Consider the following 15,720-nt stretch of genomic DNA (forward strand, 5'->3'; position numbering starts at 1 on the left):
GAACATTTCGCATAACAGCCAGCCCTCTTGCACGGATTAAGGTCGCTATGCGGGGGTCCACTGTATTATGAAATATTTCGCTGGAGCACGTGAGGGGACCGTCGCTCACTGGTAAACAATGGCACACTGGCTGGGAAGGAAAGGCCGAGGTGGCTCGAGGCGGCTCAGAGTGTGAGTACTCGTCCGGGATGAAGGACTATTAGCGAGTTACCAGACCATTTGCGAGTCAATATTTTGACGAAAAAACAGGACTATTTCCGAAATGGACGACTTTCAGGCTGGACGATTATTGAGGGACCACTGTATGTATTTGCAATTTCATTGACTAGTGCCTCCTTTCGTATTTCAGATATATTGACCCCAGTCAGCATCTCTGTGACTCTTCACCTTTGTCTGTCTAGGGAATGTCTCTCTCTTTCTAGTTTACATCTTCTCTTTCTTTTTCTTAATGGAATGTGTCTTGAGCAGATCTCAAGAACCACAGAATTCATTTTTTCAAGGCAGATGTTCGTATCTGTGATATTTTGGATATGTTCCCAGCTTGTTACATTTAGGACATGGTTTACTTGATCCCATTGTATATTTTTGTTATTGAAATTGAATTTCGTGAAGAGACCTTCATGACTGCTCACATTTTGCTGGTTCGGAGCCCTGTGCATACATGTCTGTACCTCTATTATGTTGTGATCTGAGTGAATTGTCTTTGATACAGTTATATTACGTATCAGATCATTGTTGTTAGTGAAGATGAGGTCCAGTGTATTTTCTAGTCTTGTAGGCTCTAACATTTGCTGGTTTAAGGGGAATTTGTTGCAGAGATTTAAGAGTTCGTGAGTGTGTGAATTTTCACATGAGCTGCCTCCCTGGGTGATCTCTACTAAAACATTGTTTGCTATACTCCTCCATTTTAGGTGTCTCAGGTTGAAATCTCCTAGTAGTAAGATGTTTGGGGCAGGAGTTGGGAGATTTTCCGGATGGTCAGTTTTCTCAGGCTGCTCCTGGAATTTCTGGGAAGTTGCATTTGGAGGCTTGTATACTACCACAGTGACAAGGTTTTGGTTTTCAATCTTTACTGCCAAAACTTCAGCTATATCATTTGAGGTGTTTAGTAGTTCTGTGCAAATGAGTGACTCTGTGACATACAGTAGGGCCCCGCTTTACGGCGTTTCGCTTTATGGCATTCCGCTAATACGGTCATTTCAAATTATGACCAAAACTCGATATACGGCTCCCCCCACCTAACTTTCTAATATGGTCACCGCGTCCCACCTGGTTTGTTTACATTCTCTGTGAGATCCGTAAGCACTAAGTCTCTCCATTTTGTCTGGAAACTCCAAAATTTCAAGTGTTTTTAAAAGTTATTTCATATTTTATATATACTCGGATAATTATACTCTGATAATTACTTTTGATTGTCATTGTTGTATTCAATGACCATTCTACCTCATAGTCTTAATTGTGTTTAATACCTACAGAATATATCTCCTTTTTTACATCTTACCACATCACTGTTCTATCTTATTTTAAACTAACCATAACTTGTCCTCAATTATTCTACCTCACTTTAAGAAATACTCACTTGCCCAATTTTACTCTAAAATCCCTATTATTACCCAATTTTACTTTAAACCATATTGACCAAACTTATTGTAAACTTTTTTTATTGCCCATTTTTATTCTATACTTTTTTAAACTAGTATTTTCAACTACAACTTTTATATTAAACTGTCTACCATCTTACTAGCATATTATAACCAAGTCATTGCCATTTTTACTTTTTATCTTTTTTTTTTTTATTATTCTTTTGCTACCTTAACTTGTGTATTTTATCTTGTCAATTTAAATCTAGTTATACTCTAATTCTTGTAAACAACTTATATAAGACCTTAGTGCAATTACAATTGAGAGTCTTGTGCCTTTTTATATTATTAGATTAAACTCAGTTGTAATATAGCTCATTCTAGCTCAATACATAGTCAATACCAAATTCATTATATTAGACCATAGTGCAATTACTAGTGAGAGTCTGGTGCTATTTTTAATTTGTATTTTTATATTATTAAATTAAACCTAGTTGTACTATAGCTCATTCTAGCTCAAAACATAGACTACACAAAAGTCATTATATTAGACCTTAGTGCAATTACAAGTGAGAATCTTGTGCTAATTTTAATTTGTATTTTTATATTATTAGTTTATACCTAGTTGTACTTTAGCTCATTCCAACACAACACACAGACAACATCAACTTCATTATGTGTATTAGTGACTATACTGTATATGACCAAAATACTCTAGCTATATACTTGTCCAAGCTTCCCACCACTACAGATGTCAGTACTAGAACTCAACACACAACTCAGGATATAAATAACCATAATTTAAACCTAGAAGATGATTGATCACGTTGACCCTGATCTAAACCTCCATAATCTGACACCCAATAAAAACCTATTGGAAAGTAACTGCCTTTATTACACAGCATCACAAGCCAGCACTATCCTGAACACTATCCTCAAAGTCTATCAATTCTTAACTACAACATCAGGTCCTTAAGCAAACACTATGATGACCTCCTGGCACTCCTTGAGTCACTAAAGACACCCTTCTCCTGCATTATTCTTACTGAGACCTGGCTTAAGCAGGGCACAATAGATATCTACCCTCTACCAGGATACACAGCAATTCACAACTGCAGACCATACCAAGTTGGGGGTGGTATTGCAATCTATTCCTCTAACCAATTATCTTGTATTAGCACCACTTGCTCTAGTAATGAATATGGGGAATACATTTTTGCTAATTTTACTGTAAAAAACCTTAAGACACCTATAACAATCGGTGCCATTTACCGGATACCCCAGACAAACATCCCAAATTTCAGTGAGAAATTAAAGGCACTAATAACAAACAGACAAATGAATAAGCACCACCTTCTCTTAGCTGGAGACTTCAACATCAACCTTGGCTTACTAGATGATCAGCCTGTAACTGATTTCATCAACAATATGAACAACACACTTCTCATACCAACAATAACTAAACCAACCAGGCTCACTGAGACAAGTGCAACCATAATAGACCACATATGGACCAATATACTTGCCCCCCTTAAATCAGGGATAATCACAGATAGCACTACAGACCACTACTCTACCTTCCTCCTGACAAACATAAGTAAACCACCACTTGAATACAACAAAGTTTCATTTAGACTCCATGACGAGGCCTCAATAAGGAAGTTCACGGCTGACCTAGAGACTGCTGACTGGCCTACAGAATTCTCCAAGGCCAGTGGTATTGATGACTGGACAGACATTTTTCTTAACAAATTACTTAGACTATACAACAAACATTGTCCTATAAAAATGAAACAGATCACAAACAAACGGCTTGGTTGCCCATGGCTAACCAGCACCATTCTGAAATCCATTGATAAGAAACACCAATATAAAAAGCAATATAGACAGGGCTTAATACACAAAGATACTCTTAAACACTATTCATCAGTTCTCACCAAAGTAATAAAGAAAGCCAAACAACTATACTACTCCAGTAGATTCACAGACACAAGAGGAGATATAAAAAAAACCTGGAAAAACTCTCTCAGATTCTAAGGACCCACAAACTGAAAAAAAACAAGAATATTGTTCTAACTAAACCTAATGAAACACCACTGCATCCCACTGACACAGCTAACAAGATAAACGACTTCTTCTCAACCATAGGATCTAATCTTGCCAATAAAATCCCATGTACCAATGCCCATGCCGGGGACTACCTAGATGGGAATTTCCCAAATTCCTTCTATCTTGCACCAACTGAGCCCACGGAAGTCACCGAGATTATAAAGTCACTTAAAAATAACTCAGGGAATCTGTCTCATGTCCCACCATTATTGTACAAGTGAATGGGCCATGTCCTTTCGCATGCTATTTCATTACTTTTTAACAAGTCACAAGAAACTAGCACCTTCCCAAAACTACTCAAGACGGCAAGGGTTACACCAATACATAAAGGTGGTGACCCTACAGATTTAAACAACTATAGGCCAATATCAAACTTACCATTGCTATCCAAAATCTTGAGAAACTCGTGCACAGGAGACTATATTCATTTATAACGGCACAAAACATACTCAACCCCTGCCAATTTGGATTCAGGAAAAATAAAAGCACTAACGATGCAATCATAAAAATGCTAGATCTGCTTTACACAGCATTGGAAAATAAGGAATATCCACTAGGAATTTTTATTGACCTAAGAAAAGCTTTTGACACAGTAGACCACGGCATCCTACTCCACAAACTTGACCATACGGTATAAGAGGCCATGCGCTTGCATATTTCAAATCTTACCTTACTAATAGGTATCAGTATGTCACCATTAAAGACACAGCATCAACAACACGGCCACTTGATACTGGAGTTCCACAGGGAAGTGTCCTTGGTCCCCTGCTCTTCCTCATATATATCAATGGATCTTCCAAACGTATCCCAACACCTGAAACCCATTCTCTTTGCTGACGACATGACTTATGTCATCTCTCACCCTAATCTTGCCACCCTCAACACCATTGTTAACGAGGAACTGATTAAAATATCGACTTGGATGACAGCCCATGAACTTACGCTTAACACTGAGAAAACCTACTATATTATGTTTGGTAGCAGAGCAGGAGTTGCGCAAATTAACATTAAGATCGACAACACTCTAATTACCAGACATAATGAGGGCAAATTCCTGGGCCTATACCTCGACAACAACCTGAATTTCAGCACCCATATCCAACACATAACCAAAAAAGTATCCAAAATGGTTGGGATCCTCTCCAAGATATGATAATACATGCCGCAAAATGCCCTTCTCACACTATACCACTCACTTATTTATCCATACCTCACCTATGCTATTTGTGCTTGGGGATCAACTGCAGTAACACACCTAAAGCCAATAATAACCCAACAAAAAGCCACAGTAAGAATAATCACTAAATCCCATCCCTGGCAACACCCCCCTCCCCCCCACTCTTCATAGATCTAAACTTACTCCCTGTTCAGTACATCCATACTTACTACTGTGCAGTCTACATCTACAGGACCTTAAATTCCAATATTAACCCTGACCTAAAACGCTTTCTTGATAGTTGTGACAGAACCCACAGGCATAACACCAGACACAAACGTCTCTATGACATTCCCCGTGTCCGACTAAACCTTTACAAAAATTCAATGTATGTCAAAGGCCCTAAAATCTGGAATACCCTACCTGAAAACTCTAGAACTGCAGACACATTCATCACCTTCAAAACTACCATTAGAAAACATTTTATCTCCCTGATACACCCCGTCAACTAACTACACGAATACCACCTGGTGGTTCACACTCACTCACCCATTTGACCATAAACAGAAATACGTATTAATCTCAATCTTAAAATAATGAATCGTAACTAGTCATAAGTTGGCCTGTGATACTCCAATACTGAAACTATGTATAGTGCCAAAACAAAAGCATTCACATTGCTAAACTCACAAACTAGTATTTAGTCACTTAGCCATAATACCAACTTACCTCATAATTTTGTAATATTTTAAACTTAAGATTTAATTTAAGTCTGCCCGAAATGCCTAGCCATGCTAGGTGTTCTAGTGGTACACTCTGTAATTATTATTTTACTACATGTAAACCACACAATAACCAAATTCTGTAAACTCAGCATTGTAATCCTTATAGAGAATAAACTTTGAATTGAATTGAATAAAAACCATACAAAAATATACTGCAAAGAGGCGGCTAATGGCTGAGAAGTTAACTCCCTTACTTATCGTCCGTCTTTTTTATTTTTGTTGTACTTTAAGAAGCATCTTTCCATCATACATTGCCCAAGTTTCAGTGAGATAGCCCAACAAACAACCGAGAAAAAAAAATGTTTACCAAAAATCATATATGGCAAGCCCAAGCCAGGTACTGGAAATAAGTCACTTTGTCTGACTTTTCTGGGTTATCCTAGGTTCTCTATACATACGCTGCTATGTATGATAATCTGTGTAACTGTATTTGTATATACCTGAGTAAACTTGTTTACTTCTAGTCTGTCAACTGAGTACAAGAAACCGCCCATTCACTTATTTCAACTACCCACTAAAGTGGTCAGAAATTGGCAATTTGGCCAATTTCATACAAATTTCAACAGATGCCAATTTCAAAATAGGATCCAGAATAAACAATGCAGACATTCCTGGCACTAAAATAACATTTTCTCTGTTCATTAGTCATGGCTTCAGGCCCCTCTTATATTACTCTTGCTTACCATTTGGAATTTTTATTCTAAAAAAAAAAATAGAAGATTTACTGTTATGCAGACTACTGCATTATTGTAATAATTGTATAAATAATGTCAACCCATTCTTGACTCCATATCTGGAATTTAGACTGGCAGGCGGACAGGTATTGGACGGTGATGTCATTTGTTTACTCTTGAGCTTCGCTAAAGAATAGAACATTTTCGCTACTGTGAACGCAATTTCAAGGTACTTTTCATCATGAAAGCAATCAAAATCATGTCTATTTCTGTAATATATCTTTCATTCTATCAAATGAGACTGAAAAAATGAGAATATAACCATAAAAAACATACAAAAATATGCCGCTAAGCGGCCGCTAATGGCTGAGAAGTGAACTCCGCTATTTATGGTCTGATTTCTTTCATTTTTGGTGTACGTTAAGAAGTATCTTTCCATCATACATTGCCCAAGTTTGAATAAGATAACCCAACAAACAACTGAGAAAATAATATAATAATAATAATAATAATAATATCTTTATTTACTACACGTACATGTACAAGGTATACAGGCCTAGCTGACATCAGTGACATACTACTTTATAGAAAGCTGCTTGTTATGCTGAGTATTTCAAGAAAATAAGGTCAGTGTCTCAGGATAACACCCACACCAGTCGACTAACACCCAGGTACCCATTTATTGATGGGTAAATACAGTGGACCCCCGGTTAACGAACTTTTTTCATTCCAGTAGTATGTTCAGGTACCAGTACTGACGGAATTTTTTCCCATAAGGAATATTGTGAAGTAGATTAGTCCATTTCAGACTCCCAAACATACACGTACAAACGCACTTACATAAATACACTTACATAATTGGTCGCATTTGGAGGTGATCGTTAAGCGGGGGTCCACTGTATAGACAACAGGTGTAAAGAAACACGCCTAATGTTTCTACCCGGGCTGGGAATCGAATATTTACCAAAAATCATATATGGCTAACCCAAGCCAGGTACTAAAAATAAGCCATGTTGACTTTTTTGGGTTATCCTAGGTTCTCTACACATATGCTGCTATGTGTGATAATCTATATAGAGAAAATAACTTTTCTGTTTCAGGTTTATGGTGCAGTATGAGTGTATATCACAGTTAGCCCTGTGCTATACAGTAGGGCCCCACTTATACGGCGGGTTAGGTTCCAGGCTGTTGCCGGAAAGCAGACATCGCCGGAAGGCAGAACGCCATTTTTTTCCATTTATAAATGCATATAAATGCCAGACAACAAGTTTACACTAAATTATATTAGGTTAGTAATAGAACTAGGCATTAAAAACACACAAAGTAAAATACATTCACAGTAAATTCATTACTTATCTTAAAGTATTTGTAATCTTAATGTAGGGAGAGAGGTGAGTAATACTTATTTGTAGGAAGTAAGGTGCAGGTAGCCCAGGTGTAGGTAGCCCTGGCTCCCTGTCTCATACTTAATATACGATATTTAAAACATCCCAGAGAGGTAAAATACACATACAGTACACTCATTATTTACCTTAAAATATGTGTAGTCTTAATATAGGAAGAGAGGTGAGTAGTATTTATTTGTAGGAAGTCAGCGTAGGTAGCCGGTAGGTGTAGCCCGCCTGGGCTACACCTACCGGCTACCTACACTGTGGCCCAGAGCCATATTATTAACATCGACATACTGTGTTCACTGAATTTAATCATTTCTAATAACTACCTTTAGATGCCATCATAAACGAAGGTAGAATTAATGAATAATTCATGCCGAAAATTGTAAACAAAAGCGGAGTGGGGGAGTGGCTGGGCCAAACGCAGACTCATACACGTTTTCTCTGATGGCTGAGCAGAGAAAACGTAATGTTGTCCCTCCACCCGGCTACCACACAGCTCCACAAGTATTATTATCAGAGCACACACAAAATATGCAATAAATGCCAGACAACAAGTTTACACTAACTATATTAAGTTAGCAATAGAAATAGGCATTAAAAACACAATAAAAGGTAAGATACACACAGAGTACACTTATTACTTACCTTAAAATATTAATATTAATGTGTGAGAGGTGAGTGGCAGGGTGTTTATTGAATAAAATCAGAATGGCACACCATCATCCTCTAGCTTGGCACTTAAAGCAAGAGGCTTACGACTACTCTCTTTATCACAGCTAACCTTAGACGCCATCGTCAATGAGAGCCAACTAGTTAACGAAAGAGTAAAGGAGAGAGAGAACGAGATAGAGTTGAGCAATGTAAGAACACAAACTGAACAGGTAGTGGGCGATCACTTGGTCAGGCGAAATAAATGCGCATTAATATGTGTCTACTTTTAGTTCATTCACATACGTTTGTAAGAGTTTGTAAAACATTTACCTCAATATTTTTTTATTATAATAATAATTACCTCACAATACAAATACTCTTACATTGTGTACAAGTTGTACAAGTTAGTTTAGAATAAACAGACAGCAACACACCATTTTTAGAGTGAATGAAGATAATAATAATAATAATAATAATAATATTATATTATTATTATTTTTATAATAAAAAGCACTAAACCCACAAGGGTCATGAATTGCTATATATAGAGTAAAAGCATACGAAAAGAATGTTTTTCTACAGTTACCCCCCAGTGTTTGACTAGAGAAAATGTAATTCTTCCGACACTACCTACACAGCTGCTTTGTAAACAAATCTCATATTTACATCAATTTTTATTCTGTGAGTGTATGTATCATGTTTATATGCTATGTAATGGGTTTCATATATAATTTTGAGAAAAATATCATAGATGGGTTAATGAAAATGCCAATATTGATGTAAAATAAGACATTTAGTGTGCCCAAGAGTGATTATTATTACATAGTATTGGGGCGTCATGAGTAGAGAGGCTCTTAGCAATTTTAATGTGTACCTGCACACCAGCACAGTGTGTAAGTATATTTAGGTACAGGTACACATAAGTATAATTATCAGAGTACGTATAAAATATGCAGTAACTTTAAAACACTTGAAATTTTGGAAAGTTTCCTGACATAATAGATGTGGTCACGGAAAATGTAAACAAACTGGGTGGGAGGCGCCGTATTTGAAAGACCGCTTGCCGTATAGCAAATTTTGTTCATGATTTGACATTGCTGTATTAGCGGAATGCCGTAAAGCGGGGCCTTACTGTACTCCGTTTTCTCTAATATAAGCCCCCAAGACAGGGATAGGAGAATGGCACTTGTATACCATATCCTCTTCATACCTCTGTCGAACTGCTCGGTATTATGCCAAATATTATTTATTCTGGAGTATTTAACATGTTTTATGTTATTTATATTGTTTATTATGTGATATTAGATCAATTGTGATAGGCAAATAAGCTGTAGTGTTGATATTAGCGTAATAATAAAGTATATTCTCCTGCTTCATGAGACTGAGCTCATGGCAACCGACAGTGGCTTCAAAGCCACCTTATCTTTAATGGATAATGTACTGTGTAGGTGCTTTACATAATGAGAAGAATTTCTTTTATTCATTGGAACCATGGCTAGGGCTAAAAGTAAGCAGGTTAAAACAATAAATGGAAAAAAAGAAATTGGAATGACTTATGCAGCAAGTAGCACCACCAAACAGTACCAGCAGGTTGGTGTGGCGACCCTGGAAATTTGAAATTCTGCTAGCCAAAATTAGTGCCGAATAACTGAAGGAACCGAATAACTGAATGCTGGATTTGTGATGGGAGACCTATATAAAATTAATGATTTGAAAAACTAAGCAATGATGTAAGAGCAGAGGGAAATATCTTTGTTCATTGCTGAATATTGTTGATTAAGAGTAGTTGACCATGTAAGTTAACTCTGCAAAGAGCATTTTTATTGACAGTTTGGATGTAAGAACCTGTTAAGCTCAGGATTGGGATTTAGCAGATCTAGAATAATCATCTGTATACTGGTGCATTTTTTAGCATTGTTACACATAAATTTAGCATGTTTTAGTTCGTTTAGGCAAGAGTCTACTGCTGGTTGAAAATTTCATTTGGCAAACATACCAGCAAGTGGCACTGGTAAATAATAGCAGAATGAACATACAGTGGACCCCCGGTTAACGATTTTAATCCGTGCAAGAGGGGTAATTGTTATGCGAAATAATCGTTATGTGAATGAATTTTCCCCATAAGAAATAATGGAAATAAAATTAATCCGTGCAAGACACCCAAAAGTATGAAAAAAAATTTTTTTTTACCACATGAAATATTAATTTTAATACACACAAACTGAAAAAGGCATGCACACTTACATGACACTTACTTTTATTGAAGATCTGGTGATGATTGATGGGATGGGAGGAGGGGAGAGAGTGTGTTAGTGTTTAGAAGGGGAATCCCCTTCCATTAGGACTTGAGGTAGTAAGTCCTTTTCTGGGGTTACTTCCCTTCTTTTTTTAATGCCACTAGGGCCAGCTTCAGAGTCACTGGACTTCTTTCGCACAAGATATCTGTCCATAGTGGCCTGTACCTCACGTTCCTTTATCACTTCCCTAAAGTGTTTCACAACATTGTCAGTGTAATAGTCACCAGCACGGCTTGCAATAGCTGTGTGAGGGTGATTTTCATCCATGAAGGTTTGCACTTCAAGCCACTTTGCACAGATTTCCTTTATCTTTGTAGTAGGCAACTTCTTCAATTTCTCTCTCCCCTCCTCTGAACCAGTTTCCCCAGGTCTGGCCTCTTGCTCTTGAAGTTGATCTATCAGCTCATCAGTGGTTAGTTCTTCATTGTCCTCCTCCACCAACTCTTCCACATCCTCCCCACTAACCTCCAACCCCAAGGACTTTCCCAATGCCACAATGGATTCCTCAACTGGCATAATCCTCTCAGGGTTAGCCTCAAACCCTTCAAAATCCCTTTTGTCTACACATTCTGGCCACAGTTTCTTCCAAGCAGAGTTCAAGGTCCTCTTAGTCACTTCCTCCCAAGCCTTACCTATAAGGTTTACACAATTGAGGATATTAAAGTGATCTCTCCAAAACTCTCTTAGAGTCAGTTGAGTTTCTGAGGTCATTACAAAGCACCTTTCAAACAGAGCTTTTGTGTACAGTTTCTTGAAGTTGGAAATAACCTGCTGGTCCATGGGCTGCAGGAGAGGAGTGGTATTAGGAGGCAAAAACTTGATGTTAATGAATTTCATGTCCCCATAAAGTCGCTCTGCCACGTCTGTAGGATGACCAGGGGCATTGTCTAACACCAGGAGGCACTTAAGTTCTAATTTCTTTTCAGTTAGGTAATCTTTCACATTGGGGGCAAATGCATGGTGTAACCAGTTATAGAAAAATTCCCTAGTGACCCATGCCTTACTGTTTGCCCTCCACAGCACACACAAATTATCCTTGAGGACATTCTTTTGCCTGAACGCTCTGGGAGTTTCAGAGTGATACACTAATAAAGGCTTCACTTTGCAATCACCACTAGCATTGGCACACATCAACAAAGTAAGCCTGTCTTTCATAGGCTTATGTCCTGGGAGTGCCTTTTCCTCCTGAGTAATGTAGGTCCTGCTTGGCATTTTCTTCCAGAACAGGCCTGTTTCATCACAATTAAACACTTGTTCAGGTTTCAGTCCTTCAGTTTCTATATACTCCTTGAATTCCTGCACATATTTTTCAGCTGCTTTGTGGTCCGAACTGGCAGCCTCACCATGCCTTATCACACTATGGATGCCACTACGCTTCTTAAATCTCTCAAACCAACCTTTGCTGGCCTTAAATTCACTCACATCATCACTAGTTGCAGGCCTTTTTTTAATTAAATCCTCATGCAACTTCCTAGCCTTTTCACATATGATCGCTTGAGAGACGCTATCTCCTGCTAGCTGTTTTTCATTTATCCACACCAATAAGAGTCTCTCAACATCTTCCATCACTTGCGATCTTTGTTTCGAAAACACAGTTAAACCTTTGGCAAGAACAGCTTCCTTGATTGTCTTTTTGGTGCCCACAATAGTAGCGATGGTTGATTGGGGTTTCTTGTACAACTTGACTAGGTCGGCAATACGCACTCCACTTTCATACTTATCAATGATCTCTTTCTTCATTTCAATGGGTATCCTTACCCTTATTGGTGTACGGTTGGCACTAGAAGCTTTCTTGGGGCCCATGGTCACTTATTTTCCAGAAACACCACCGAAAACACTGTAATAATACGAAATATTCCGAGTGTATGCTTGGATGTTAGCGCGGAGGCTGCCTGGTAAACAATGGCACGGGCGGCACATGTGAGGCTGGGTGAGGGCGCACATTGGACGCGTCTCGGACGAAAATCGGTGAGCGGGTTTTTAATCGGTATGCGCGGCAAAAATTTTGCGATTAAAGTAAGCGGTATGCGAAATAATCGCTATGTGATGCCATCGTTATGCGGGGGTCCACTGTACTCTTATTACCATGGATACTGTTTATCATCATTTTTTTTTTTTTTTTTTTTTTTAAAAAATAAGGTAGTCAGAATTAGGGATGGGGGGGGGGGGTGTCCATGACACCAAAGCATCTTTTTTTTTTTTGCTGTAAAATACAGTATATATGAGAACCCTCTTCATTTGAGGTCCATACCAACTAAACTTACAAAAATTCAACAAAATTTATTTTCCATATACAATACCTACATATGAACATTACTTCTTTTATCCTTTGACTGTTTCGGCCGTATATGCAAGTCTTACGAGCCAGTGTTTCGGATGTATATATACTCAATAATTCTAGTGGCTTCAAATCAAGCAGGAGAAAGCTGGTAGGCCCACATGTGAGAGAATGGGTTTGTGTGGTCAATGTGCAATGTACAAAAAAAATCCTGCAGTATGCAGTGCATAATTAGAGAAAAAAAACTCTGACCATGTTTTCGGATTAAAACACCGACTTTGAGGTGTATTTTCGTATAGTATTTTTGGTTGTATTCTCGTTTTCTTGGTCTCATTTGATAGAATGGAAAACATTATAGAAATAGAGATAATTTTGATTAGTTTCACGATGAAAACGACCTTGAAATTAAGCTCAAAGTAGCGGAAATGTTCGATTTTTATAAATGTTCAAGAGTAAGCAAATCACACCACACGTCCAATACACGTCAACTGGGTAGTCTAATATTCTTTCACTAGTGCACTGATATTATTTATACCATTTTTACAATAATGCAGTAGTCTGCATAACAGTAAATCTTCTACTTTTTGTGTGAATAAAAAGTCAAAATAGAAAGCAAGAGTGATATAAGACGGGCCTGGAGACATTACTAATGAACAGAGGATATGTTATTTAGTGCCAAGAATGTCTGCATTGTTTATTCTGGACCCCATTTTGAAATTTGCATCTTTTTTAATTTGCGTGAAATTGGCCAAATTGCCAATTTCTGACCACTTTATTGGGTAGTTGAAATCAGTAAATGGTTGGTTTCTTGTACTCAATTGATAAAAAAAAATGGAGTTCTAAAGAAACAGCTATGAGTTTGGTCGACTGGAATAATGGAATTGGCCGAAAATAGGGCTCAGAGTCGGCGAAATCGCCGATGCGTATATATCGCCGAGTTCGCTAACTTCGCGGGAGCGTAATTCTGTAAGTTTTTTATCTAATTTCATACTTTTGGTGTCGTTTCCATCGGGAAAAGATTCTCTATCATTTCATGAGATTTTTTTTTTTTCTTCTCCCCAAAAAATTTTTGACACCAGGAGACACTTCAGGATTTGGGCTTGTGACAGTCAAAGGGTTAACAATGTGATAGATCAATCAACATTAAAGTTCTACTTCATATAAGAATAGTTTTGTTTGTATTTCAGAACTGTATCTGCAAGTCATCTTTTCCTGTTCTAGATGAGAAGAAGCTGCAATCAAATGCTTGTAAGTACAGCATGTAATTTGTTTGATCTCTAATTTTGTAGGGATGGTAGGGAAAGGAAGACTAATGTATAGTACATAAATCCACTTTTGAAGAATTGAACTGCCAATTATATCTTAATGCTATTAAAAAATTTGCATGCAAAAAAAGGTCATAGTATGAGAACTATTGCTGTTATGCTACATAAAATTTTTTTAGTAATATTTAAAATCTGGCAAATAATAATGCGTTTTAAGAGAGGTGACCAAAATACCAGGGGCAAGGGGCTAGTTAACCCCTTATCCTGTATTACTAAATGTTAAAAGAAGTTTATAAAGTTGGGATGTTTGTGAGTGGATGTAGTGCAGGTGATAAGAGATGAGTGTGAACATTATGAATGAAATGAAGCTGGATGTTCTGACTAAGCAAAACAAAGCTGAAGGCAATAAGGGATTTTCAGTGGGGAGAAATAATGAGACCAGGTCTGGTGTATCCTTAAGGATTAAGGATTTTATCTCTTTGCATAGTTTACAATATGCATGTGGAAAATTCTGTATGTATTTTCCAGAAATACAGTATTTTATATGTAAATTGATGGCCTATATTGTATTTAATAAAAATTATATTATAAAAAATGGGAAGCTCGGCGCCAGCGTTGACGAGCAGGAGGGTCGCCATTGCGTTTTTGAATGAGCCAAGAAAACGTTAGTGAAAATAAGAAGAATTTTCGTCGCTCTAAAGGTTATATTGGGCTTACACCTCTCAAATAGGAGCCGAAATTGTTGGATGTGCATTTCTGCATAATTTGAGCATTAAATCAATGTACAGGACAGCTCCAGGAACCTCAGATAAGCTATCTAAATTATGTTTGTAATTCTGGCCAGTATTATCATCATAAATTTAGTTAGAGGGAGGTTTTTGAGTATTATACACAGTAATCTCCAGACTAATTGGTGAGTGTTATGATTATAAATTCTCCTTCTGTTATATAAATGTGTATATGTAATCATTTGTTTGGTAAGACAAATATGCAACAGTTAGGTATCTTTATTTCGAAACGTTACGCCTACACAGTAGGCTTCTACAGTCGAGTACAGAAAAGTTGATAGAAGCAGAAGATACTTGAAGACGATGTAATCAGTCCATCACCCTTGAAGTTTTGAGGTGGTCAGTCCCTCAGTCTGGAGAAGAGTATTGTTCCATAGTCTGAAACAATATTGTTTCAGACTATGGAACAATACTCTTCTCCAGACTAAGGGACTGACCACCTCAAAACTTCAAGGGTGATGGACTGATTACATCGTCTTCAAGTATCTTCTGCTTCTATCAACTTTTCTGTACTCGACTGTAGAAGCCTACTGTGTAGGCGTAACGTTTCGAAATAAAGATACCTAACTGTTGCATATGTGTCATACCTAACAACCTGTCGGTATTTTATACCATTTGAATGTTCACTCATGTAATCATTTATTAATTTTAATATACAGTCCACAAATTTCTATTAAATTTACCAGAATTCCTGGTGTGTATGTACATTTCATTTGCAATTAATATAGGTCAAGAGCAACTTG

The 15,720-nt window shown here is 37.4% G+C and overlaps 1 protein-coding gene across 2 annotated transcripts in view; it reads left to right on the forward strand.

Moving 5' to 3' along the window:
- LOC128691976 (serine-rich adhesin for platelets) overlaps positions 1–15,720 on the forward strand; it is a 128,662-nt gene that overhangs the window by 23,029 nt on the left and 89,913 nt on the right. For both annotated transcript variants that reach the window (XM_070085293.1, XM_070085294.1), the window contains exon 3: positions 14,112–14,172. In XM_070085293.1, coding sequence (XP_069941394.1) covers positions 14,112–14,172 — 61 coding nt within the window. The remainder of the gene's footprint in view (positions 1–14,111; positions 14,173–15,720) is intronic.

Source organism: Cherax quadricarinatus, chromosome 15, assembly GCF_038502225.1.
Source record: "Cherax quadricarinatus isolate ZL_2023a chromosome 15, ASM3850222v1, whole genome shotgun sequence".
Taxonomy (NCBI): domain Eukaryota; kingdom Metazoa; phylum Arthropoda; class Malacostraca; order Decapoda; family Parastacidae; genus Cherax; species Cherax quadricarinatus.